At 39.6% G+C, this 27,800-nt stretch overlaps 2 protein-coding genes across 7 annotated transcripts in view; one reads left to right on the forward strand and one right to left on the reverse strand.

The window, feature by feature from the left end:
• ESF1 (ESF1 nucleolar pre-rRNA processing protein homolog) overlaps positions 1 to 18,906 on the reverse strand; it is a 34,925-nt gene extending 16,019 nt beyond the window's left edge. The window contains exons 1-9 of one of the 3 annotated variants that reach the window (XM_055725607.1): positions 18,782 to 18,906; positions 17,469 to 18,157; positions 16,346 to 16,734; positions 15,452 to 15,565; positions 14,570 to 14,670; positions 12,854 to 13,006; positions 11,283 to 11,397; positions 10,176 to 10,314; positions 1,353 to 1,514 (exon numbers count right to left, since the gene is read on the reverse strand). In XM_055725607.1, coding sequence (XP_055581582.1) covers positions 1,353 to 1,514; positions 10,176 to 10,314; positions 11,283 to 11,397; positions 12,854 to 13,006; positions 14,570 to 14,670; positions 15,452 to 15,565; positions 16,346 to 16,734; positions 17,469 to 18,138 — 1,843 coding nt within the window. In that variant the 5' untranslated portion in view covers positions 18,139 to 18,157; positions 18,782 to 18,906. Of the gene's footprint in view, positions 1 to 1,352; positions 1,515 to 10,175; positions 10,315 to 11,282; positions 11,398 to 12,853; positions 13,007 to 14,569; positions 14,671 to 15,451; positions 15,566 to 16,345; positions 16,735 to 17,468; positions 18,180 to 18,409; positions 18,722 to 18,781 lie in introns of those variants that run through there. The other 2 variants (XM_014285323.3, XM_005445595.4) reach the window with 2 other exon arrangements.
• Positions 18,890 to 26,167, forward strand: NDUFAF5 (NADH:ubiquinone oxidoreductase complex assembly factor 5). Of its 4 annotated transcripts, XM_055725608.1 has the most exons (11): positions 18,897 to 19,194; positions 19,292 to 19,332; positions 19,532 to 19,595; positions 20,248 to 20,295; positions 20,389 to 20,492; positions 20,984 to 21,023; positions 23,206 to 23,403; positions 23,927 to 23,987; positions 25,182 to 25,265; positions 25,627 to 25,709; positions 25,826 to 26,167. In XM_055725608.1, the coding sequence occupies exons 1-11, from the start codon at positions 18,946 to 18,948 to the stop codon at positions 25,910 to 25,912; spliced, it is 1,059 nt and encodes a 352-aa protein (XP_055581583.1). In that variant the 5' UTR covers positions 18,897 to 18,945; the 3' UTR covers positions 25,913 to 26,167. The 4 variants fall into 4 exon arrangements, with proteins under 4 accessions (XP_055581585.1, XP_055581584.1, XP_055581583.1 ...); XM_055725610.1 differs by lacking the exon at positions 23,206 to 23,403 and having other exon boundaries at positions 18,890 to 19,194; XM_055725609.1 differs by lacking the exon at positions 20,248 to 20,295 and having other exon boundaries at positions 18,895 to 19,194.
• The last annotated feature ends 1,633 nt before the right edge of the window (positions 26,168 to 27,800 follow it).

The following is a 27,800-nucleotide window of genomic DNA, read 5'->3' on the forward strand; positions in this document are numbered from 1 at the left end:
AAATGATTGCAATTATATAAGTACGACTGAAAACACAGAACTACTTTTAATGCCAGTGTATACTTCTGAATACAGATCTTATCAAGAACTAGGAATAAAACTATTCCATTCGGTTCTATCAATTTAAGTGAAGTAGTACAGACCAAAACAAGATTTAAAAAGCAAGCATTTATATTCAAGAGGAGTTATCTGAGTGATTCAGAATAATATCAGTGTAAATCATCTAAGTAGATCTGCATTCCTAGCTGGAATTAACACATCAGCTGTGAAGGGGCTGGATTCTCATATGTCTGTGGTCTCAGAATCTACAGTATTACAGATCAGGCTGTGTCCTTGCATAGCCTGCAGTCTGCACCTACTGAGCAAATAATAGCACCTTGCTGCCCCTAAAATGGTAATGTCACACTTCCCCATCTTTGGAATAAGTAATTCAACCCTCCGAGCATCCACCAAATACTTCCATTTGCCTATATGACTCGCTAACTCAGTGGAAAAGATCCAGATTATTTCTGCTTTTCCAGAGTAGTTCAGTCATTTTAGTAAACAAAATCAAGCATGCAAAAAGATATAGCAAGTGCCAGGGCTGGTACAGGCAGGCAGAATGAGCTCGAGGCCAGCATCAAGGAGAGGCCAGTGAAAACCTTCCCCTTCGTGGATGTGGTGAGTTTTGAAACCGACTCATTACATCTCAGGGAAAACACACACCCATACACAAAACATAAACATCAATCTCAATGTCTTTCCATCATAAAGGAAAAAAACCTAGACACTGGTTTTCAGATCTCAGGACTGAGTTCTTCTGGGATGCTATATGGTGGAGTTCTTTTATTAATTTCCAGATGAAAATCTGGATGTCACTGTCCCCAACTTTTCTTCCTGGTAGCTATTTTCTCCCACAGAGCAGTCTCACTGGAGGTCAGGCACCTCCATTCTCTGTTCCCCCAGATCTTCAGCATAATATATAACACAAGATTTTCAAACCATTCTCCTCCAATTTTATGCTGTTTCCAAATCACACTGGTTTTCATTTTTAAAAGTGTAGGTATGTTTTATGACTCTATGGCAAACACATGAATTCTATTCAAGAAAAACCTGTAAAGTGATGAATGAAAAAGCAAGAACAAAAAACCTGGCAAAAAAATAAGCTACAAAGAGAAGATTACAGCTGAAGAACTGAGTTCAGTCATATTATTTCTTCCATTTCCCCCACTGTAAACCATCTGGATCTCAAGTTATGGGAAAAAAAGGTCAGTTTCTACTGCTATAAATCCAACACCTTACACTACACCCCTATTAGCAGGCCAATACCGCATGTTCTCCAAGTTACTAAAAGAAAAAAAAATAAAGTTTACCTGGAACCCATTTAATCTCCATTCCTATGTCCTTTTCTTCCTGTTTTTTCTCTTTTTCCTGGATGCTTTGCAAAAGTTCTCTGTACTTGGTAATTTGCTCTTCATCATCTTTTTGGCTTTTCCTGGGTTTCTCTTCTTCCATTTCATGAGCTACCTCACCACCTAGAAAGAGAGTAAACCTATCACAGCCTTCAAGAAAGTGACCAATTAAAGTTAATGTTTAGGAAACACACCTAAGGCACATACATTGTTTCTAAAAAACAATCTAAAATATTTTTATCTGTTATTCCCCCAAGGAATAACCAGTTTTAGAGCTCCTCCACTTAGATGAAATAAAAATAGCAAAACAAAAAAGAAAATAAATAAATAAAGACAAAATAAAACTTATCCAGTGAAGGAAATCACGGATTGGACACAGAATCCTTTACTGTATTTTAAAATTGTTTGTTTCAGAGTCCCTTACAGCAGAGTAGTACCTAAATCTCAAAAAATAGTTGTATAAAGCATTGTGAAAACAGAGTGCTACATTTTAACAAACAACCATGGCAAGATTCCACAACAGAGGTAATTATTTAATGCCTTAATCTTCAGTGACTTTCTGAATTAACAAATGAAGCAAGATGGAAAGATGGGGTTTTTCTTCCTTTTCTTAGAAAAACACCATTACAATGTGACTTACAGTAAGCTTTTAAACAAATGCTTTAGAAAGAGCAGGCTTTTAAGGCTTTAAAGATGCTTCAGCTCATTGAACTGTAGAAAACTAGGTTTGGTGCACACTCCTTTTTTTCAGTTTTCACTAGTTTAACGGTAAAGCTGTGCTTCCTACAGTACCAAGTTGCATGGGCTGCATAACCAATGTCTAGAAAAACAGATTGCAGCTGCAAGTTAAGACCGAGTGACCTCTGGTCCTTGGCTAAAACTTAGGTGTGACACTCATCCACATCCATCACTGCAAGCAGCTGGGTGTTGGCTGGGAGCAGAAATCTTTACTGTTCATAGAATCATTTAGGTTGGAAAAACCTTTAAGATCATGAAGTCCAACCACTAGCCTAGCGCTGCCAAGTCCATCACTAAACACGTCCTTCAAATACCTCCAGGGATGGTGACTGAACTACCTCCCTGGGCAGCCCATTCCAATGCTTGACCACCCTTTCAGTGAAGAAATTTTTCCTAATATCCAATCTAAACTTTCCCTGGCACAACTCTAGGCTGTTTCCTCTCTTCCTATCACTTGTTACTTGGGAGAAGAGACCAACAAACACCTTCCTACAGCCTCCTTTCAAGTAGTTATAGAGAGCAATAAGGTCCCCCAAGTCCTCTCCAGGCCAACCCCCCCCAGGTCCCTCAGCCGCCCCCCGTGAGCCTGGTGCTCCAGCCCCGTCCCCAGCCCCTGCCCGGCTCTGGACACGCTCCAGCCCCTCAGCGTCCCCCCTGCAGTGAGGGGCCTGAAACACCCCAGGGTGCGAGATGTGGCCCCACCAGTGCTGAGGGCCCTTCCCCGCCGGGCAGTTCCCAGCCCCTGCCCCAGCCTGCAGCTGCGGGGGGCTGGTGTGACCCTCGGGCAGGGCCCGGCACTGAGCCCTGTGGAACCTCACCCCATCGGCCCGGCCTGCCCAGACCCCCCTGCAGAGCCTCCTGCCCCCCAGCAGGTCAGCGCTCCCCCAGCCTGGTGCAGCTGGGAACTGGCTGAGGGTGCGCTCGATCCCCTCATCAGCGATAAACAGAACTGGCCCCAGTACTGGGCCCTGGGGAACACCACTGGTGACCAGCCACCAGCTGGATTTAACTCCACTACCACTCTTTGTGCTCAGCCATCCAGCCAGTTTTTTACCCAGTGAACATTACACCCATGCAAGGCATGAGCAGCCAGTTTCTCCAGGAGAATGCTGTGGAAGATGGTGTCAAGAGCTTTAGTAAAGTCTAAGTAGACAACATCCACAGCCTTTCCCTCATCCACTAGGTGTGTCACCTTATCAAAGAGATCAGGTCTGTCAATCAAGACCTACCTTTCATAAACCCATGCTGGCTGGGCCTGATCCCCCAGTCGTCATGTATGTGTGCCATGGGATGGCATTCAAGATCATCTGCTCCATAACCTTCCCTGGCACCAAGGTCAGGCTGCCAGGCCTGTAGTTCCCCAGATCCTCCTTCCAGCCCTTCCTGTAGATGGGTGCCACATTTGCTAACCTCCAGTCTTGTGGGCCCTCCCCAGTTAGCCAGGACAGCTGATATATGATTTAAAGTGGCTTGCTGAGCACTTCCGCCAGCTCTCTCAGCACTCTCGGGTGGATCTCATCCAGCCCCATAGACCTGCATGTGTCTAAGTGGTGTAGCAGGCTGCTGACTGTTTCCCTGTGGGTACCCAGCCAGAACAACTGGTCTTACTATTAAGACTGCTGCAAAGAAGGCATTGAGTACCTCAGTCTTTTCCTCTTCCTTTGTCACTATGTCTCCCCCGACGTCTAACAAAGGATGGGCATACTTTTGTTGCTAATGTATTTATAGAAAGGTCTTTTATGGCCTTTAACAGAAATAGCCAGATTAAGTTCTAGCTGGGCTTTGGCCTTTCTCATTTTCTCCTTGCATAACCTCACGCCATCCTTGCAGTCCTCCTGAGTTGCCTGCCCCTTCTTCCAAAGGTCATAAACTCTCCTTTTTTTCCTGAGTTCCAGCCAAAGGAACTGTTCAACCAGTCTGGTCTTCTTCCTCACTGGCTTATTTTTTGGCACATGGGGACAGTTAACTGCAGCTGCTTTTCCATTTTCCTCATCAGAAGCTCAGAACTAAGAGGAAAGCATTTGCTCAGACAGACAGCAAAAGGCATTCTGTTGAGAAGACCGAGAAATAAAAGAAGCCATTTTGTTGTTTCTTCTTCCTGGTGGCATGTGGAATGGTAAGTAAACAGCTTCACTGGATGGGAACTGAAGAAATCCTTAAGCCAAGAAAGGCTCCCTTGAAACTGGATAAGCAAGGGGCTACCGATTTGTATTTACGACCGGTTTTGCTAGTTTTGATTGGAGAAATTTAGGCGGCAATGCATACTGTCATACTTTCTCATTTAGATACAACATGCATTTCTTTGGTCAAAACTAACAGTTTTAAAACAAATGTTCAACATCTCCTTCAAAAAAAAACCTTAAGGGCCTTTTCATTCTGTAAGCAAATAAAGAACACTTGACAACAGCTGCAAGAAAGTGAGCTGATTATGTTCTCAAAGTTTGTTCAGAGTTCAAATAACCTTGTCACTAGCTTTCAAGTATCACGCTGTATTGCACAACATGAGGAACCACTCTCTGATGGATATTAAGGCACTAATGCTTTCTGCCAATAGCTTGTTCAAAGACCTTTTGAACAAAATACACAAACAAAACAAAAACTTGCGGTGCATTAACAGCTGCAAGAAATACAATTAACCTGTGCAGGAAAACAAGGCAAAAGCTGATGAGTTTTAGAGTATAAAATACAAGTACATTCTTACAGTTTTCAAAGAAGAGTAGTAGCAGAAGTGCTAAAAGAATTAAAAAGTTAAAATCCTGAAGCAGGTCAGAAACATGCCAACACAATAGTTTGTAGGGGGTTTTGTTTGTTTTTGAAAGCTGTAATTCATCAAAAAAAAAACCAAATGCAGAGGCTCAATATATTAAATTGCTAACTGGCTGTTGTGTTAGCTGAGACCACATTCCAGTAATTGCAGGGTTTTGAAAAGATCGTTTTCTTAGTTTAAGATTATCTTGCAATGGCTGAGTAGATGATTTATTTTTTTTAACTCAGCATTACAAACTGAAGAGTAGAAAAATTATAGCAGACACAACATTTGACAAGAGGTCTGCTGCAAAGCTGCATTTCTTTTAAAGACAGAAAGATAAAATTCCCCTTCATGAGGTAATGGCACACCAGAAAATTCAGCTACTGATCTGGATGCTGATGGCTATACCATAAAAATGCACTAAATGTCTCAATTCTATCCAGGGTAGTTACTCAGATACAAAAAACACCCTACAATGCATGCTGACCCCGAGAACGAAAAATAAAAAGCTCGACTCCAGAATTCAAGAAGCAAGGCTGAGGCAGGGGTTATTGCAGTGGACTACAGCATGAGATGACCTCAAGTCTTGAGCCAGAAAACAGGGACAAAGAAAACTTCAGGTTTTAACCCCACTCTCCCACATTCTCAGCCCTCTCTGAACAAGAAGTCGTGGAAATCCCATTAGCTCACCCAAATGATAATTAAAAAAAGAAAAAAATTAGAATTCAACATTATCAAAATAAGCTTATTCAAAGCATATCACAGTAGACTGTTTTTTGCAAGATATTTTTCAGGGAGAAGACAGATACTGGAACAAGAGCATGCAAACAGTAAATTAACAGCAAGCATTATGTTCTGGCTTTTTTTTTTTTTTTTTTTTTTCCAGGTCTGGGTAGCCTAACCCCTTGAGTGGTGTGCACTGGATGCAGTTTTTAAAACTCACTTTGCAAACCAGATGACCATAGCTGCTGCAGCCTATGAACACCTGGCTGCACATGAGAGGTGACTGGGCATTGCTAGAACCAGGCCTCTCAGCCAGCCAGGTGTAAGCCAAGATTACGTGCCTGCAATCAGAGGTGCCTCATGTCTAGATAACTTTGAGTAGGGACACACTGGCCTGCAAAAGCACACACACACACGTTCTTCAGTTCTAATTTACTGGACACCTCCAACAGCTTGTTTGAACTTCCTAGAAGATGACCCTTGCTCCTAGTCTTCCAAGCACCTTTTTGGTTTTGTTTTTTTTTAATTAAAAAATGAACACAACACAAAAGCTCCTGCAAACATGCATTGAAAAAGTATCCAACAACTGCATGCCTAAATTTCTGTTGCTTCACAGAAAGAAAACAACCAGGTTGCATATCTGTTCAGAACTATGAACTTCCACCCAGGCTCGGCTAAATCATAAATTGCTAGTTCCTCTTGCTAGTTTGTTTTATTAGGAAATATTTTAGCAATATGCCAAAACTAACCCAACAGAAAGGTTCTAAAAAGTCAGATGCCTGTTACTTTAGAAGGAGCAGTAATGCCTGAAAAGTGTCCAAAGTAGCTATACAGGAATAAGGGACAGAAGCTAACCCAAGTAATATCCTATTCAATGCATTTTATAAACACACATTGGATTCAGGGACAATATTAAATACTTGCATGCTCTACTTCTGTCACCTTCTACTTCTTAGCCTTCCATAATAGTTCTAGTATTATGTATATAGTATACTGTTCATTTTTAAGACAGCAAAGAGGTTGTACAGTCATGTGATAAAATGTTAAAGACGCATTTCAATTTATGTATGTAGTCACAGTTACTGCACCAAATAGTTTTCAAAATTGTAAAAATAATACCATTAATAAATGGTATGATTTTATTTAACATTAATCACTAAAAATAAGGTTATCTTATATTAGCTTAGTAATAGATTATTAATATTAGATTATTTTTAAAAAGTAAAACTCCCCCAGCAACCCCTCCTTCCCAAGAACTACATTTCCTTTCTCTGCACTTGTGCACCTCTGGCATGGCGCAACAGCACAAAACAAAATATCTACTGTCTTTGTAGAGTCTTGTATTGGAAGCCCAATGCCACAAGAGAACATGTTCCCTGCTCAGACTCCTACTGTGGAGACCAGGGCTCTACACAGTTCCCTACAAGCCTGTCCATGTTCAAGAAGTGTTTGGACAACTCTTAACATAAATGGTTTAACTTTTAGATTGCCCTGTGTGGAGTTGAGACTTGACTCAGTGATCCTTGTGGGTCTCCTCCAGCTCAGGATATTCTAGGATTATACCATCAAGAATTGCTAACTAGAAATACACTGAAAAAAATATTTTGTCATATAGTCTGTTCAGGTATTCTGCGTAGTGGTGCAAAGCAGAACAGCAGAAAAGACATTGCTCTTCCAAAGATAAAAAAAACAGAACAGAAGCAGCTTAGGCATAACCCACAACACTCAATTTGAACTATTATTTAAAATGCCACACACTAAGTCACTGGTGCTCACAGTCAAAATAAAAATTATGGGCTGGATTTGATGCACACCACAAACACTTCCTAACTAGAACAAATGCATCCAAGTAACAGAAAATTCAGAAGCAATGTAAAGGAGATACTTTGTGCTATGAACCACAACATACAAGGTCACTGCACTACTTAACACTACAAAACTGTTGTATAATAGTAATACTAACATTCACAACACATATTTTAATTTGAAAAAAATCCATAAAAACCAGATTAGAACAGGCCAACAAAACCCTGTTTATAAATAAAACATTTTAATATGTTAAAAAAAAATAGGAATAAAAGTCCAGGACATTTTTTTCCTTATCACACTCCTACATTTCCATTCAAGCAGCTGACATTGATTTTTCCCATTTGTGCATAGCGCCACATAATTCTGCTGGATGGAATCCTGCTTTGTATCACATAACTGAATGGATAAAAGGTCAGTAACATGCCGAAGACATGTCAATGTAACTCCATTCATAACTTACTTTTGAAATCATCATCAGAATCTAGACATTTCCAGGTTTAGAATTTATTAGTGTGCTAAGATTATTTAAGGTCAATTTCTCTTCCTTCCCAGCAATGGAAGGTTACTTTTGAAAATTTCTGAAGTGTTGCTCACTTATAGATGTCTGCTTCCATCACCACCCTATTACAGACGCTATTCTTTAAGACAGTGTTAGTCTTGTACATAATAGAAGATGGAATTGCTTTCCTCTGCATCTACTGCTCCCATTTAGATGCTTTACTAAGCATTACTAGAGAAACTAAAGCTCACAGAGGTGCAGTTTATAAGTGCATTTTTATGTAAGATGAGGAACAAATGGACATTAACCCTGCCAAGATATTGCCAAGCTGAGTTTGCTGCCAGAATATTTCCCAACTCTATAACCAGAAAAACCTGTAATGTTCTTTTGCATGCTCCAAAGTCATCTCTGATTGCAACAACATGCTTTAATGTAGTATAAATCAATTTTAACATCTGTTTGAAAGACCTGATTAAGGCTTAATTAAATTTTCTTTGCCTTGTAATTTAGGCTATATGTATTATTAATCAAAAGCAGACTGAATTATAGAGTGAAAACAAGCAAGGTAATTCAGGAATTTACATGTCAGTGCATCGTACACAAAAGATCTATGTACCTTATGAAGTTAGATTACATTCTCTTTATATTCTTAAGTAATACATGAATCAAAAAGCATTTGAAAGATATTACTGTTACTGCTACACTCCATAGTTCCTATAAACGTCTTCTGCTGCCTACCTTTCCGCTCATCATATAGGACCTATACCTTAGAAGTACCAGAATGCCCATAGCACAGGTTTTCTCCACTGTCATTCACACTCCCCTGGTGACACAAGAAGTGCTACTGCGGGAGTGAAGCAGCTCTGTACAATCTACATCTCCCTGAGGACCTTCTAAGGTCTGGAGTGCATTCAACACCCTGTCTGGGCCTTTCCAGCAAGCACAGTCTTAGGGCAGCTTCTTCAGTATCTCCTTGCCCTGCAAAGACTTAGGACAAAACGCCGTATTAACCTATAAACAGATTTCCGTAGTAAGCACTGTACCCAATTCATTTAGCCATTAATCCCTGCACATTTCAAACCAGGACTTTTCCTCTGAAAAGGAAGCACCTCCAGTTCTATTGAAAATAATTTTATCTCAGAAATGAAGAGATTAAAGTAGGTATTGCCAAACTTGACAAAGAAATGTTAAGGTACCCTGAAAAAAAACAGAGAGGGGTGGGATGGCAAGAAAGAATTTTACACTCGGAGGTGCAAGATTAGGGTAACTCCTAATCACCTACTAATTTTTGATCAGTGTTACTCAGACTTCACAGAAAGGCAGCAGACCTTCAATCAGCACTGAATGAATAGAATAGCTACCATATTCTCTGCACAAATCATTTAAATGTATGATGATAAGTTCTTTAATATGCTTATCATATGAGCAATAATGAAAATATGCCATGATTTAGGTCACCTGTGATCTTGCTACCTGAAATATCTCGAATTATACTCGGCTTAATCAAACACTAATTATACCAGCTGAAGAGATTTTGCAGTACAGAAATGAAAACAAGAAAGCTGTTTTAAAGCTAGTGTGATAATACTTAAGTCAAACTTTCACGAATGCATCTTCTAAGCAAGCTGTAACTCCAAATTCAGCTAACATACTTTGTCTTCAAAAATATTGAGACCGTGCTAATGATAGTTATTTGGAGCATCAGAATCAGGTTTGCATAATGAATCTCAACTGTGGCTTTAGAGGCATCATTTTAAAAACGTGTATATGTGTTTTCTTACCACATATATAGAACATTGGGAAAGCATATTTAACTAAAACAAAAAATGAAATAAAGAAAAAAGGAATGTCAAGTTCTAGTAAATTTAAAGAATCTACAGCTTCCATGTTAACATGCAACTTACGAATCTTTTAAATAAAAGTTTTAGCATCTGGCAAACTGTCAGTGTTCTGTCACCAGTCCTCTTATTTCCCAACTGAAAAGGGTGAACAAAAGATACCAACCTGTTCACCACCAACTTCCCCCCACATTTAGGTCACGCACACAACAAGTATATGCCACTTTCAGACATGTTTAGCTCTGGAGGGAAGATAGGCTATTTTCATAGCAGCACCCGACCATAGCTTTTATACAAGCATAATATTGTCCCTGGAAAATACGACATTCAAAGCATTTTCTAAAGATACGGAACTCACATATTTAAATAACTTGGGTTCCAAACAGTGCAGCTAATGATTTTATGGATAAAGTTTATTAACCAAGTACCTTGCTGCTGCTCTTCCTCTTCTTCACTAGACGAAGCCAAATAAGCTTGAAAATCCATGTCAAGAAGTTCCTCTTTTTTAAAAGTTCTGCTAAGTGACGTTACTCGTTCATGATCTGTCTCATCCCATGTGATATCTACCTTAAAAATAAAAACGCCACTTGCAGAAGCTGAAAGACTAAAATTAAACATTGTAACTGTCTTTTTAGGGAAAATTATTTGATAAACTCCTAACTTCATAAGCAATGTAGAACTGTTACTAACGTTCTCTACAACGATCAGCTATAATAATTAGTTACTAAAATAAATTTAGTAACAACTTTTTGGAATTTGTTCTACATTGAATTTTAACCACATGAAAGACCGAAGTGTCCTTATGCAGTGAAGGGTTCTGTAACAGCAAGTCACACAAAATCTCTGTAAGCCAAATTTCCTTTGTGGCAGCAGATACTGGTATTGAAGCAGCCACCAGCTCTTCCCTTTCCTCTTCCAGCAGCAAGTCACTCCTAGAATCATGCATGGATTGCAGTGGGGACAATGGAAGTGTTTACATAACCGCACCCTCAACCAGAAGGTGAAACAGATCTGACTGAAAAAATGATCCTGCAGAAATTACTTATTTCTCAACTTATCACTTCTACAATCCAGTTCACTTCATGGCCAGATGGAAGTCTTGGTTGTCACATAAGAGAGAGTAGGAATGAATAGCTACAAGGAAGGGAAGCAACTGTTCAAGCCTGGCATAACCACCGAAAAGGCTGTAGTTGAGCAACACACAAATACCCATTTTAGGCAAATTAAGAGAATTTAACTGTGAATAACAAAGTAATTCCATGTGCAACTTTTGTAAGAGAGATACAACCAGGTCAAAATATAGTATTTAATTTGTTAAAAAGAAGCCGAATCTCTTAAAATACAACTCTCTAGCTTATTTATGGGGTTACAACTTATGACACTGTAACATGCTTACATCTTTTAGTATGTTTGATGTCTTTATTTTGAAATGGTTATGATATCCAGGAATCTTCTCCCCACTACTTATGTAATTCATAAGCTGACAATAAACCTAAACAAATTAGAAAAACATTACAAAAACATTGTAGAGATACCTTTGATGTTCCCATAGCAGCAGATGTGAAGTACTTTGGCTTATATACAGCTACATTCACTTCTGAGGCTACATCTTTTGGCTTATCATCAAATGTAACATTATCTGGAATAAATCTTAAAGGCAAATAAAATACGTTATTATTCAAATACACTGGGAAATTTCACAGTATAAACAGTCTAAGCTTTTCATGTGTAAGGTACATCAGTACAAAAGAATTTGCTAAAATAAAAAGTTGGTAAGTCTGAAAAGAAAACAAAAGAAATGGACAAGTACTCCACACATGTAAGATCAACTGTCAGGCTTCTGCACAGCTATTCCACAGGTTTTCAACATGTAACACCATACTGGGGAAGTAAACTAAACAACTTTCAATCTGGTATTAGCAGGGTCAGAGCTGGTTTTTTGCATGCTTTTTTGTTTTAAGAATCATCTTTTCATACTAAAAATACAAAAGAAAAAAGTGAAAAAATCGAATTTGGAAACAAATAAAAAAAATCAAAACATTTCAGGAAAGGCTGGTACATCTTTAATATTATAATGAGTAGGAAAAAGAAAAATGTTAAAAAGACCGAAGTCATGTGTTACAACAAAAGAAGTTAGATTTAAAAAAAAATCCTTTGTATACTACATGAGAAATTACTTAGGCTATTTGGCCTTTTTTTTTTTTAAATCAAATGTAATCTGATTAATAGTATTCAACATGAACATTTAACAAAGTAGAAGATTAGGAAAAACACTGGAGAACTTTAAACAGCTGCGTCTGTTGTAAAACATCATCTTTCTCCATTTGAAAGCACAAAAAGTTACATGTTCATTTGGCAGAGATCATCTTCTCCAAAATGGTTCAAAGCAAATGAACTAATTTCCTCTAGAAAATAATTCAAAGCAAAAAACCTATCTTTCACTGACTTCCAAGAGTGCCCATAACACAGGCTCCCACAGACAAAACCAGCTCCTGTCAAAATTTATTATGATTTAGTAACTTCTCTTCTGCTCAGACTAGAAGGCTTTTTATAACAAAGGGAAATAGTAACAATAAAGCGCAACTATAATGCAAAATGCTTTCTTTCTGAAACGTGACTTTTGAAATATTAAGAGCTTCCAGCTCATTCATAAGGGCTACCATAGCAATCTATTGCAGCTTCATGACAACAGCAGCAATACTCTTGCCCTGTGGTAAGCATTCCTGAAAAAGAGCCAACTCTGGACCCTTGGGAAAAGAGAAAAAAAACCCCACCACCCAGCAGTATGTTGTTTTGTTTTCTAAATCCTACCACTTTACTTAATTGTACCAGAAGGTTGAAGCAGCAACTAGAATGTTTTACCTGACTTCTCTGAGAATAATCTCTCCATGCAGAGATCCTCTCAAACTTTTGATATTGCAGTAAAAATGCTCAAAGAGAAAAAAAGAATCAAAGGGAAACCTAACAACTCACTGGACACCTCATTTATTTACCTATCTCATTTTGGTTACAGGATAAAAACAATACTCCGTATTATTTTAAATAGGCTTTAAGTCTCCCTCCCCTCCCTAGCCCAACATGTAAAAAAAGTCTCCACTGGGGTTACCTCAGGTCTATAAAAGAACAGCTACTTTCAAATTCCAGTCCATCACATTCCTCATAAATTTTATTGGCTGTTTCAGGAGAATCACATTCTACAACTGCATAGAAGTATTTCAGTCGCTTAAATTGATACTCCCGCAGTTTCTCCCTATAAATCCTGCAGAAGCAGAAAACAACACAATCAAGTGAGCTGGCTTTAACAACTTTTCACCTGCAAAATATTTTAACTCAACCCATTAAAACTATGCACCACTCAAGCGCTCTCCTAATCTTATAATAAGATTAGATGTTAAACAGCATGAAGTTCCACCAGCATCTGTTCAGTTTTACTCAAGTAAAAAGACTAATTCACACAGGTTTATTAAGTGTACGCTTCCTGTACATGACTGCTTCCTGCAGGAATTGTAAGGTCAGAGTCCCTAGGCAGGGCATAGAGTAACATCTCTGTATGCCTCTGTGCAGGCCACAGAAGGTAGCATTTAATAGTTCCTATCAAGTTGTTTGCAATTATCCTGGCTCTTAACAAAGTTGATGAGAAGTCTGTTCATACCTAAGTAAAGGCGCACATTAAGAATGTTAAGAGAAGCTGGGAGACTGTACGGACAAGACTGCAGATCCTCTTGCTAGAGAGAGGCAGGGTAGGAGTGATTATTAAGCAAGCAGTATAGGCGAGGAAAGGAATCAGGATACTAACTTGGGTAGCACAGGTGGTGCTGGTGTCACAGAAGATGACAGTAAAATAAAAGCAGAAAAGAGACTGAGAAGTGAATGAATTGGTGGAAGGATGCAGGAGAGCGATTGCAGGGCTGAGGTCCTGTCCTGTGAATTTGAAGGGTACATGCACAGGTATCACTGGGGTACCTGTGGGACAGCTGGGTTTCTGCGTGTTGTATTCCAGATACTCTACAGCCCACTGAGCAGTAGATCTAACACTTCAGGATGCACCTTGATGCACACAGTGAAGCTGACTTCAGAATGCACCGCAAGTTCATCATATGCTTCCCTGATGCACCAGAGACTTTCTTCAAAGGCATCTGCACTTATTTTAGAAGCATCCAGATTTCCCAAATATAGGACAGTCCAGCGGGATATATTATACAAAAGTGGCCCCAGTCAGGCTGCCAAACATCTGGAAATTCTGGAAAAATATAAAAGCAAAGTTCTTTTGTTTTTCTCTAACTCTCTAGTTAAATCTAGTAAAACCTCTAGTTCCATACAGACAAGACTTTCGAGCAGAACAAAAGAACGGGGGAAGACATGCCTGAAGAAGCCTGGACAACGGTAGGCCTGACGAGCTCAGCCTAGTAAGCTAGGGCTGGTGCTGGTGGCATTCAAGTAATCTCTACCTGGCAATTCTTGGCCTAAGTTAAGGTCCCTGTTGATCATGCAGATAAAAATTTTGACAGCAAGGGCAATTTTTAGAGAAGAAATACTATGTTAAACTCTCCATACATCAGTTCCATGTATTATTCCAATGAGCTACATAATGAAAATTTTGAACTTGCCTATCAACAAGCAAATCTTCTCCAGTTTCATCATAATGCATTTACTCAATGCATTGATAACCGACTAGGGCCAGTTGCAAAACTTCCCTTGACAAAGCTCTAAAATTAAGACGTCCATGGGAGACTGCCACATATGAACTTTTGGAAACAGATGATCAGAATTTTCACTAAGAATTAGACCTATTATATCTCTCATTTGAAGATAAAGTTAATACCCGTCATTCTCTGTGGTATTCTCTGGAAGGTCAAATAGTTCCACAGGTCCTTTTTGTTCTTCCTCTTTCAATCTCTCTTTTCCAAACTCTGAAGGATAAATCTACAAATACAATGCAAAAATAAATATTAAACTGTAGGGGCATAAGGTACATCAACTAAGAAAAAGTATCTTACCAATCCTTTTAGACTTTTATAATTTTTATCCAAAATCGGTAAAGGGATCAATTCCATAAACATTAATACCCTCTTAATTTTGACTTAGAGAAAAGACAGTAGAAAAAAAACCCTGCTCATTAGGAATGAGAATATTTTGAGACAGATTAAGAACGACAGGAACCCTGATTTTGTTAATTTCACTGTGGCCCTTTTCGGAAAGGGGTATTTGACTAACCTTTCTCAGAAAGCTGGAGGCAGACACTAAAAATGGAAAAATACAACTTAAAGTGATCAGAATTAAGCAAATTTATTAATAACTCAGAAGTGGTGAAAAACAAGAAGTGTTGTGCAATGGTAAAAAGGGTTGGAAAACACTTAGAAACTTAAGGCTGAGTTATCTACTGAAAATTAAACTAAGCAAGGAACTGTAGTCTGCCCCTACTAAACTTGCAGAACTTCACTATCAGTCTCAGAAAAACAGTACTTAGAGCCAACCTCATAAACACTAGAAGTTAACAGCTTCAGGCTCTAACTCTACCAAATACATGCCTGTTGCTGAAAAGCAGCATGTATTTATATCTAACACAGCAGCACAGTTTTTCATTTATCATGTTAATATCCCTTTTGGTTCTCCAGAGAACTGTCTTAAATCTCATTTTGTAGTCTTTTTTAACTTTTTTTTTAAACAGTAAAAACCAGTACTCCCTCCAGAAATCAGGTCTTACCGTAACAGAAAATACTGTTCCTCCTTTGGGTGTGAAAGAATTAAACAGAGCCAGCAAATCCTTAGCCTTCAACCTATCCCAATCCATATTACAAACTGCCAATCTCCTCGTTACCTGAACAGAGAGGGGGAAAAAAAAGGACATAAGGTTCATAGGTTTAATTCCTGACTGTTGTGAGGAATACACAATTCTCTAGCAGTTATCCTTGGTAAAAATCAAAGCCAGCAACAAACTGCTGAACAAATAAAAGCAGCATCTTCCTCAAAACTTTGTATTACTTAAATTAGCAAAGGTCAGAAGCAGCAATCACCAGAGCAGATTAAAAGGACACAATAGTGAAGCACCACCAAACGGACTGCACCAACCACAGATTTAGGACCACAGTTACAACATCAGCACTTAGGATGTTGTTATCATAGGGTTAGTCACAATAGCAATTAGTATCACAGTATTGCAACAGCACTATAGTACCATGATTCTTTATACGCTGATTGTGGTCAGTTTTAAAGCCCTACTTCACTGTCTAATGATTTCTTAATTTCTTAAAGTGCAAGTTAAAAAATTAAATAAATAAAAATTTGAAAGAAATCAGCAGTGAACAAAAGCAGTACCATTTAAATTCCTGAATTTCTGAAAAGCTCAGTTCTGTCTGTTCTTTCACTTATAGGCAGCTTATCAATCTACAGGTAAGTGTCTCCTTAGAGGGAAGGGGGATTACAAGCCTCTCATTTTCAGTCAATTTCACCATCACTTGGATTTTCTAACTAAAAGGCTGAAAAACCTTAATGAAAACTACTTTCACAAACTGTTTCATAGCTGAAGGTCTATAATGGTCTCCTAACAATGTGCATTTCTGAGTTTGTCAGCAGCTTTTCACATGCAAAGTATCGTTACCTCATCTCCACGAGGGGCGTCTTTATCTAGCTCACGCCATGAATGCTCTATCTCTGGCTCCTTTGGAAATATTTCATTTAAATCCTCATCATCATCTGAGCTCGTTTCAATGTTCCCTATGCCTCTAGCTAGATCAGGTCCACTATCACTTTCTTCAGTATCTTCTGAATCACTATCTTCTTCGCCTGTTTCCCCATCGTCTTCTGGCTCCTCTTCCTCGCCTGTTTCCCCATCGTCTTCTGGCTCCTCTTCCTCGCCTGTTTCCCCATCATCTTCTGGCTCCTCTTCTTCCAATTCTGCATTTTCAAAAGCATCATTTACAGAAATTTCTTCCTCTAGTTGGCTTTTAGTAAGGTCACTTTGTTCACAGGTGTCTGTGCACACAGTCACTGAAAGATGAAGATTAGATATTTATTTTTACATTGGAATTGCATATGATCTTTTACAAAGAGGAAAAAACCCTCAGGTTTTCTTCATACAGATTTACAGAACCCCTGAAACATCTAATGATGCAGGAGTAAGTCATGTCAGGGAAGAGCAAACAACATAAATCACCAGTATCACCTCTTCAGTTTGTCTAATCTAATCACTCTTCAGGTCCACAATTGTATTACCAACCTCAAACTCTAATGAAACATTATTCTGTTATTCTGTTTATATGTATAGAATCAATAGGGAGAAATTAGCATGTGCAAGCAATATAAAGGTTTTCCTTATGTCACCTGTTCTCTCTCTAACACCCTCTAACATTAATGGCTTGAAGCTCCCCTCCTTACCCTTTCAGTCAACAAGCGTTGATATGCTGAAGCCTTCACGGTATCAGACCTTTTATTTGCTAATCAGTTTGATAAACACGGTACTGTATACACCACAACACGTTACTTTTCTAACTAACCAACAATTTCAGCTCCAGCAATTAAGATGGCATGGAGGTTCACAATCTTACGACGAATCAGCACTGATTCTATAAAGAGCTGACCAACTCCAATTCTTCAACAACACTGAACCCAAGTCAGTCGGCTGTTCTGTGATGGATCTTGTGAACGATCTTCCATAGACAAAAAAAAAGCAACAACATCCAAGTAAACATAGCTGAATTCTACTTGCTATTTGAACAACTCACCTGATTCTTTTATTTTTGCTTCTAGGGAATGGTCCCTCCTGGGAGCTTTAACTGCCTTAGTACTGCTTTGTTGTGAAGACTTCTGCTTGTTTTGACGTGAAATTGATCTTCCTCCCAATGCATTTCCTTGCTTGTTTTCCCCTTTGCGTAAAAGGCCCTTGCTTCCCTGAGAGCAATCACTTCCCATTGCAGTTTTCTTAGAGTCCTCTTTGAAGCTGAATTTAGACGTAATTTTTTGTCCTTCATTTTTAAGGTCATCTATATTCGTCCTTGCTTCACATGCTTGGTCCACCCTTTGTTTGTTTATTTTGTGCTCCTCCCTAGAGAGGCCATCAGCAAGTAGTTTTGCAGAATCTGTTTTTCCTTTACATTTAGCTTTTTTTTTCTTTTTTTTCTTTTCAGTATGTTGTTTGCTCTCATTTTCTGAAACATCAGAGTCAGATTCTGACAGGGCATAAAATTTCCTGAGGTTCTCTGTAGAAGTATAGTTAACAGGACGACCTCTTTTATCCACTGTATATTTCAGCTTAAACTTCTTGTCATGAAACATTGCTCGGAATCGTTTGTCAATCTTGATTTTACGTTCTTTTTCAGGCATCTCCCAAAATCTAGGGTCTCTAGTAATGCAGCTAAAGCGCCCATCTCTTAATATTTCCTCTTGGGATGCCATTTTTGATGCTGTTGAAGACCTGGACATGTACAATATGGATGAAAACGAAACACGTCTGATTAAAAACCTGATTAATACAGATTTAGATATGTAATTGAAAAACATTAAAGAATTACACAAAGTTAGATGTTTAACCTATACGTAAATAGTTCTTTTCCAAAAGCTCAACAAGACGATTTAAATGACCCACAAATAATCCTACAACTATCGCAGTCTTGCCCACAAACTTTAGCTTCCACAGAAAATGGATATGCAACTAAAAAGACCATACCGGCTGCAGAGACAGTGATTCCTCCTCAACCTCGAACAGGACCTCAACCACTGTAAGCCAGACCCCAGGCTTTTACTTCCCCCAGGATTAAAACTACCTTACGTTATAAAGCGCCAGTTCAGAATAAAGTCAGTAAGAGCGGGGTGTTCCGACGAGCTCCGGCCAGCGGCAGCTCCGGCGCAGGCAGGGGCTCAGCGCGGCCCGGCAGCACCAGCACCTTCCCCAAGGCGCCCGCTGAGCTACGGCGAGCCGACTGCAGCACCCCATGCCCCCCGCCCCCAGCGGCGGTACCCGAGGCCCCGGGGCCAGGCCCTGCTCGCTGCGCCCACCCGGCCCGAGCCCGCCGCCCCTCACGGCCCCCACACAACCCACCACGCGCCGCCGCAGCCACTTCCGGAGGCGCTACGGCGGCCGCCGCGGGCCCGCCCGCCCCCACCAATCACACGGCGCGACTGGCGGAAGGCTGGCGGCGCGGCGGGAGGCGCCCAAGCCGGGCCGGGATTTCCCGCGCAGGCGCCGGGCGCGGGCCGCTGGCCATGGGCGCTGCGGCACTGGGGGGGGGCGCGGGGGCCGTCGGGGCGCGAGCCTTGCGCGGGGCGGGCTGCCCGGTGCTGCGGGCGGGCTGGGGCCGCCGGCTCTGGGCGCCCTCGGGGGGATCCGCGGCCGCCGGCGTCGCGTCGGGCTCGGGCGCGCTGAGCCCCTTCGACCGGCGGCTGAAGCGGAAGCAGAAGAACTGGGCGGCGCTGCGGGCCGAGCCCGCCGAGTGCGAGTACCTGCGGCGGGAGGTGGGGGCGGCGGACGGCGGCCCGGGTGTCCCCGCGGCGGGCGGGGCGGGGCGGGGGAGGCCGCGGCGGGGCGCTGACCGGCGGGCTTTCCCCCCAGGTCGGCGGCAGGATAGCGGACAGGGTGTTCGACATCCCCAGGTAAGCCCCGCCGTGGGGGCGCGGCGCGCCAGGGGCCGTGGCCCTCGGGTCCCCGCTGCCCTGTGAGCCCCTGCGCAGTGGCCGCCGTGTTGGGTCCGAAAAGGTGCTTGGAAAGCGGCGGGCAGAGCTGAGCGCGGTGGAAAGCTCCAGGTAGTGACGAGTTTGGGTGGTGTTTTATGTTACTAAACTTATCCTTTAGAACTTTTCCTCTTGCCTTGGATCTTGGCTCTGGAAGAGGTTACATAGCTCAGCACTTAACCAAGGTACTGGCTTTTTATACTGAATAAGTGTTTGAAATCTGCGCTACTTCATTCCTCTGTTTTCCAATAGGGCTCTGTTATAACTTAAAACAATTCTCTGAATATTCATGAGGTAAATCTTTCTGGTCCCGTCCCCCGACCGCCGTATCTGTAGCTGTCGTCCAGAGCTGTGTGTCGTTCAGGCTTGCTTTCTGTATTCATTGTCGCAGGAAAGCAGACAAATGGCAGTGCAGGGGAAGCTGTGTGTGGTGTGACACTTAACCTGTAGTCTTGAGGAGGGATGTGCCTGTTACTCCCTCAGTCTGCTGGGCACGCTTAGTTGTTAAAGAGAAGTATCTTTACAGAGACTTCTAAGCAGCGGTTTACCCTTCGTGAATGGCTTTGTAAGTAAAGGTACTTCATTGGCTGTTAGTCCGTGGGTTTTAGTTAACTGAACTTACACCTCAAAATGCAGAATTTCTATCTCAGCTGTGCCCTCAGGAGCAATTACTAAGTACTGTGCCTGGGGAAAAAATGCTTTCTGCTTTGTATAGAATTTTTATCAAGTGTTGAAGAGATTACTTGCTGTAAATATGTGTAAGCATTACTAAAAATGACAAATGTCAACTTACAAAGCAGTTTAAATATTTGATAGACTTTTAACGTTTTATTTCAGGAAACAGTTGAAAAACTTATTCAAGTTGATATTGCGGAGAATGCTTTAGTAAGTAGCTTTCTGAATGCTGATATGCTTTAATTCCACAACACAGGAAAGCAAAAGTGACCTTCTCTTGTTTCTCTTCTGACCCAACATTAGAAAAATGCTGTAGAATCTGAAATCCCTACAGTCAGTGTTGTAGCTGATGAGGAATGCCTTCCTTTCAAAGAAGATACATTTGATCTTGTTGTTAGCAGCTTAAGGTATGCATTAATTACTTAACATGTTAATTTTTGGTTAAAGATGTTAAATAATGTTCTCTTCTGAGTAACTTTAAGGAAAAAAACCAAGAGAAAGATTAATAGTCTGTTAAACAGTAGTAAGAGATGTACTTGCATAGTTTTTACAAGTGTACATTAGGAAAAACTGCTGTCCTGGTGGTTCTTAGTGTGTTGCTTATTTATTTTCCTTCAAAATACATGTAGCTTCCCTCTTTCCTGCATTTTGACAAACTAGTCACCAGGACTTGCATCTTTGCAACTTTCTAAAAAGCGCCAGTAAGAAAAAGCTATTTCTCTGAGCTTCTGGTTTTATTTAGTATCACTTTTAGGCAGGCATTTCAGAACTTTTGCAGTTTATGAAACTGGTTTGTTGCTTTGGCTTCTGAAACATACTTAGATAATGTAACAATTATTTGCATTTGCTAGATTTTATTTAATATGCAATTATAAAATGTATGCTTCTGTTATTTCAGTTTGCATTGGGTGAATGACCTTCCTAGAGCTTTTAGAGAGGTAAGAAAATGGCTTTTAATACTAAAAATCAATGCTTGCAATTACTTGCGTTCAGAGCACTCTATTTCTAGGTCTTATTCAGATAAGAGGCACAGAAATAGCTCATGTTGCGCACAAGTATTTTATGTAGTATTTTTGGCAGTTTAAGGACCATGAGTTGGCACTTCTACTAATTTACTGTCTCAAACCAATTTGGAATAAATAACTGTGAAGCAACATATTTGTATAGTATTTTATAGTCTCAGCAGCTGAAGTCATGGTAATGAATGTAAACTGAGGCAGTGCTGTTGATTTTTATTGTGTGTTAGCTCTTATTACTTGTAGTACAAGTAGAGTTTTCTAAATCTGACTTCTCCAGAACTGGTTTATGGAACTTGTATTATTTTTATGTCTTGGCTATTTATTTTGAAGTAAAACTTTAATCAGATAAAGGCTTTTTGATTTTGAAATGAAGCAAATACTTGTTGAGGACACAGAACTGTAACTCTTACTGTGAAAATCTGATTTGGGATCATTTCAGCTCCTTCCTGCAGGTGGAAACTTTTTTCAAATTGGCAAACTTTGGAGGAAGAGCAAGGGCTATTCTAATGAATTTACTGGTTTTTCTTTTATTTCAAATTGGTCAGTCATTGCAGTACTATTCTATCACCTGTTGGTATGAACAGGAGAACCTTACTGTTGTGGAAATAATAAAAATAGAAACTGGAATGCCTTCAGTACTTAAAAAAAGACTTGGCAAGAGATATATCATTTTCTCTGGAATTTAAGCGTTCCATGAAGTGTCAAATATTTTTACCCACACAAGTAAAAATAAATGAGGCATTATAATGTCCCACAGTGCTGAGGGAACTGGAGTTCTTGGCCAACTTTCATTGTGAATGCTCATATCCTGTGTTGGGAGCACCTGCTTTAACCAATGGCAGCTGCCTTCAACTACTTAAATTTCTTACCTGTCAATTAAAGGCTTCTTTACTAGCATAGAAAGAGTAGCTTGGTTAATACTTAAGTAAAAAAAGTTTAAAAGATTTTTCTTTCAAATCAGTAAGGTAAACAGTTTGAAGCTTTTGGTGTCGAGTTAGCCTGATTATCTAATACGGCTTTTCTGGATATCTAAACCAGGGATCATTGCTAATTCTTAAGGAAAAAAGAAAGCATGAATTTACTGGCTTTCTCAGTAGGAAAAGGCCTAGAACTTACTAGACTTGCTAGAAAGCAGCTTGTCCACCTTGGTGTTTGAGTCATATTGCTATTCTGGCTAGTTATATATAAGTAGGGGTAGATGTAATAAGAATTGCATCGCTCTATTGTGTATCCAGAAGTACAAAGATCACTGCTGGAAACTAAGGCCCTCACTTCTCTTAAATCCAACCATTAAAGAGTATTTTTGCTGCCCTTATCTGATAAAGTAAAAGTAAGCAGCAGCTATCTCAATCTACCTTATTTCCAGAAGTAAATTCATTGGGGATATTTGTTTTAGGTTAGGAGTATCCTACTGAAATGAGTTTTACACTGGTTTTCCACTGTGCATTTTGTGTTTCCTGACTGTAAGTGTAATTTCTGGGGATTCACTCTTTAAGAACACATAGTCTCTTTTCAGATAGATTATTTATTTGCTGAGATAAATACAATCAAATGATGAAAAAAAAAAGTGAGATAAAAAAAGAGAAGGCTTCAGGGAGACCTTGTAACAGCCTTCCAGTACCTGAAGAAGGCCTGCAAGAAAGCTGGAGAGGGTCTTTTTAGTCTGTAGTGACAGGACAAGGGGGAATGGCTTTAAGCTTAAAGAAGGTAGGTTTAGACTAGATGTTAGGATGTGAGGATGGCGAGGCACTGGAACAGGTTGTCCAGCGAGGCTGTGGCTGCCCCATCCCTGGAAGTGTTCAGGGCCAGGCTGGATGGGGCTGGGAGCAGCCTGGTCTAGTGGAAGGTGTCCCTGCCTGTGGCAGGGGGGCTGGAACTAGGTGTTCTTTAAGATCCCTTCCAACCCAAATCACTCTATGATCTTGTACTGTTACCAAAAGCTTTGGTGCAGCTTCTCTTGTGGAATACAGTCAAAATTAAAAATGTTACGACTATTACAATGATTGCTTTTAAGTTTATTTGAAGGGAAAAAAAAAAAGTCCTGAGAACTTGGTTACATAGGCTTAATAACAAAAATCATTATTTTTTTTTTCATGTGTAGATTCACCAGGTTCTTAAGCCAGATGGAGTATTCATTGGTGCAATGTTTGGGGGAGACACTCTATATGAGCTTCGCTGCTCTTTGCAGCTAGCAGAATTGGAAAGAGAAGGGGGGTTTTCTCCTCATGTATCACCATTCACTGCTGTCTCTGATCTGGGACATCTGCTGTCAAGAGCTGGCTTTAACACCCTGACTGTGGTAATTATGAATAAGAGAACAGTAGGAATGATACAGAACATCAGAGCTATTAGTATATAAAAAAATACTCTTTACTCATATATTAATAATTTATTGTTTCCTTCTGCATGTCATGCACCTTGCTGAATAAGTTTCTGGAGTAGCCTGGACTGCCTCTGTCCTCAGCTTCATTGTGATTAATGAAACCAACTGAAGTGTATCTTTGGCAAGTGGCCCAGTAGAATTTGGATGGTCTTCTTGGATAAATGTCAGAGAATGTTAGACCTGCTTGAAAAAACTTCAGACACTTTTGCTGCTCCTTCTAAAACCAAGAAGAAAATAATGGCATTTCAATTAAAATTTGATTGCGTTTGGCCTACTAAACAAAACTTCTACGAAATGTTAAGACAGTATATTTTTTGTAAGAAATATGCAGTTTGAACAGAGGTGGCAGATGAATAGTCTGTTGGCAGCTGTGAAGGCTGTTATAATGCTACTGGTTTAGCTTGATACGCTCTAAAACTAAGCTTCTCAATTCTTTCAGGATACTGATGAAATTCAAGTCAACTACCCAGGGTTGTTTGAGGTTATGGAAGACTTGCAAGGCAAGTATATACTTTGTGGAAACAAAAATGGTTTCTGTAAGTGACGCAGTCACTTACGAGTGTCACAGGGACCCCACCTGCAATAAGCAGAGACATCTTCAGCGCTGTCGGTTTGCTCAGAGCCCTGTTCAGCCTAACCTTGAATGTTTCCAGACATGGGGCATCTACCACCTCGCTAGGCAACATATGCAAGTGTTTCACTACCCTCAGCATAAAAAATTTATTCAAAAAAAACCAAAACAACAAAACCCAAAACAAAAGCTTACTGTAGCAGTGGAAACGTTTTTGGTTTTTTTTATCTCTAGTGAGTCTCAGGAGATTATGCCTGTCAGCAGATTTGTGTTGGGAAGCAGGAGTCAAAAATTTGCTACTTTGTGGTCTGCTATGAATTTTCTGCTTCCCTGTATTCCCATTCTTAGTGAGCTTGTTCAGTGTAAGCTGCTGAAAAGCCCTGAAGGGGAGACAGAAGCATATATCCCACATAACTAACTTTTCCTGTAACCCTTCCTAATTATCAGAACATTCAGGAAACTGCTTTGGAATAAGAATAAATAGACCCTCAAATTGGAGTCTGCTGAGGAACAAAAACCAATTGAGATGCTTAACAATTGAGTTAGTATTCTGATGGTATTTGTCAGGGTTTATAAAGCAGTCGTTCATATGCAGTCAGTTACTTTACAGAGCAATTCAGGGCATCTTGTTACTCTGGATCACCTGCTGTTTTTTAGAGTAATTCCTTAATGAAAGTAAAACTGTCATTCTCTGCAGAAACATGTAGATGCAGTTAGTGATTAAAGAGGGTAGAACTGATTTTTTTTTTCTTATTAAAAATCTCTTGGGATAATAATTTTGATGCTTACCTGTTAAAAAAAACGTATGAGAGGTGTGTCTCAATAAACACTTTGTATTAATGCGTAAATTATACTAGAAAACCTAAATGTTTGAAGACTCGGGCTGAAGAAGTAATAATTTGAAGCCGTTCCTAGCAATACAAACTGTAAATTGCAAAGTATTGGCATTAAAAAAGCTTAGATTCTTATAAGTAAGAAACTCGACTATTTATTTGCAATATGTTCTCTCTTACAGTGAGATTCAGAGGATTCTGGTTTAGCAAAAGTCTATCACTAGTGCATGACACTTAACTCATGGATTATACTATATCTTCTTTTTCTTAAAGCTAAAACGTATTTTTAGGTATGGGGGAGAGTAACTGCTCTTGGAATAGAAAACCTCTGCTACACAGGGAGACAATGTTGGCAGCTGCTGCAATATACAGAGGTAAGTATTTGAGAGGTAATGAGTTAATCTGAAATAACTTTAAGAACATATTTTTCTGTCCTTTTCTTTGACCTCTCTGTGAAAAAAAACCACAACCCAAAACCAGAAAAAACCACCAACATTTTGGAACAGAACATTATCGCACAGATATTTTTAACCTTGATTATAGGGACAGGATTTGAACTATGTTGATGCATCAGTATGAGATATTTTTATTGTCCCAAATCTTTCACCAAGAGTCATTATGATGAGTATGTCATATTTGGTTCTAATGTTCTGGGAACTAAGTATTTCTTGGAACTGACGTTCTGTCTACCATTTTTTTTTTATTTTTTTTTCCTCTCCCTTCCTACCCTAACAGAAATGTACGGAAATAGCGATGGCTCTGTACCTGCCACATTTCAGATCTACTACATGATTGGCTGGAAATTCCATGAATCACAGGTAATGTGAAGACCTTTTCTGTTTGAAAGTACTTTTAAAATTACTGATGCTTTAAAAGCTTTTTACAAAATACTTTGACAATTAGCCCTATTTTTTTTTCTTATTTTTTGTCTTAGGCAAGACCAGCCCAGAGAGGTTCTGCAACAGTTTCATTTGGAGACCTTGCAAAAATAGATGGACTGCTTTCAAGAGGAAAAAAATAGTTCTTCATCAGAAATAATAGTTACCTTAAAGCTTCTGTAAAGCTTCTCATTGCAGATAGTCTACGGTTGTGCTTATATTGTCACAAGATTCTGAAATAACTCTGTGCATAGCTGGATTTTTTGGTTTTGTACTGCCTATGCTACAACATCAGCTGTGTAAAATGATGTTCATTTTTTGTTTCTAGAGAAATATTTGAGCAGTGTTCTAAGTGAATACATGCTTTCTCAACTTTTGATTAAATTACTATTCTCAAATGTGGTGCCTCTTTCAGTATTACAACTGCTCCAGGTATGATTTGGAAGTCTCAAGTATGTATCACCCCACATAATTTTTTTGAATTATTCTTAAAGGATGGTAGATCATTATAAAGAATAGTACTTGGTGGCAAGTATATTTATAATATATCCTATGAGACAAAATACCAGCAAATACATAGATCTAAATTATGTTATTGTAGGTTGGAAGTTATGGTTGAGAAGTTACTGTCAGTTATTGTTTGAAATTAGAATACATGACTTGTGTGTAAGGAAGTGGTTAAGTAAGTTCTGTATTATAAAAATCTCAGGTTGCTACCCTTCACCTGCAGCCCTCGAATTCACTTACTTTTCTTTCCACCCTGAAAGCTAGAAATGTTTCTGAACATGAATATAGAGCTCAGCCATAAAGTTGGATGCTTCATTGTAGCTCTAACAGAAGGTATGCATCATGATTTGACTTAATTTACTGAAAGGAGTAGCAAGCAGAAGAGTCAGCTAGCACTCAGATGGATGCGTGGCTTTAGTTAATTAGCTTAGAATTGGCACGCTTTGGAGTTGGTACTCTTTTGGAGTTCCATGGCGCTTTGTTTCCTGTTCTTTTATCTCATAGCATTTGAAAAATTAGAAATGATATTTTATGTAAATATTAGTTACAAATTACATTTACGCATAACTTTCTGCTTTTCGACCAAGGCAGAAAAAGCATGAAGTATACTTTTTTTCCTTCTTAGCTGTGACACAGAGCTATGACTTTTCCTGTATATAACTGCATATACCAGAAATTGATATTAGTTACAAATACGGCCCATTAACCTGAGGTGTTTAGAAAAAATACCTACCCAGAGATTTCACTTGATGATGGTACTTGCTGATAGAGAGTGGTAGAAATGAAAAGCATCATGAATATATAATCGGGTATACCATTCCATCAGTTTTATCGTTGCATCTAGGAGCTGTATGAAATGTGAGGAAACGAAAGCTTCTCTAGGCTTGTTTTAAGGTTACCCAGCAGGTGGAGTTTGGTGGAACGGTGTGGCACAGACCCAATAGGCAAGGTAGGTAGAGGCCTTCCTATCCTGTCAGTGATTTCTGAGTTACAATTCAAAGACTAAAACCAATATTAAAATGACCTCCTACTGCTTAACTTACATTCATTTTCAAAATAACAGAAATCTGGCTTAAAAAGAGGCCATGGAGTATTCAGCTGGCTGGAAGATCAATTTAAGGGCCTAATTTGGGGTGTGGTTTTTTTTTACCAGACTTTGAATAAGAAATGGGCAGAGAGGGTACAAAGTATCATGATAAGGGATAGGAATACTCTGTCGTGCTTCTGCTTACAAGCCTAATGCATAAATATTCAAGGGGAATGAGTTCATTTTTCATTTTCCTTAGAAAAGAAGAGTAACCCTCCTGGAAAAGGGGGGAGAAGCTGTAAGTGATACGATCATGTTTGTAGCCCTTTATCTTAAGACAAAATCTAAAACAAGAGCTTGTTTCTCTGAAAGCCTCTTTTTTTTCGGTAGTGCATCAGTGGGCTTAATACAAGTTACAGCATCTCCCTACAGATCTTCTCTGGCTTAAGTAAAATTCACTTGGTTTGAGGGGAAGCTCTCCAGTTGCCCAAATGTAC

Source organism: Falco cherrug, chromosome 13, assembly GCF_023634085.1.
Source record: "Falco cherrug isolate bFalChe1 chromosome 13, bFalChe1.pri, whole genome shotgun sequence".
Lineage (NCBI taxonomy): Eukaryota > Metazoa > Chordata > Aves > Falconiformes > Falconidae > Falco > Falco cherrug.

What these genes read in the sequence shown, in the direction of transcription:
- NDUFAF5 (XM_055725608.1), top strand. Translation starts at nt 18,946, where the DNA reads ATGGGCGCTGCGGCACTGGGGGGGGGCGCGGGGGCCGTCGGGGCGCGA. An exon ending in TAGCTCAGCACTTAACCAAG is followed by an intron (nt 19,596 to 20,247) that starts GTACTGGCTTTT and finishes GTTTTATTTCAG; the next exon opens with GAAACAGTTGAAAAACTTAT. An exon ending in TTCCTAGAGCTTTTAGAGAG is followed by an intron (nt 21,024 to 23,205) that starts GTAAGAAAATGG and finishes TTTCATGTGTAG; the next exon opens with ATTCACCAGGTTCTTAAGCC.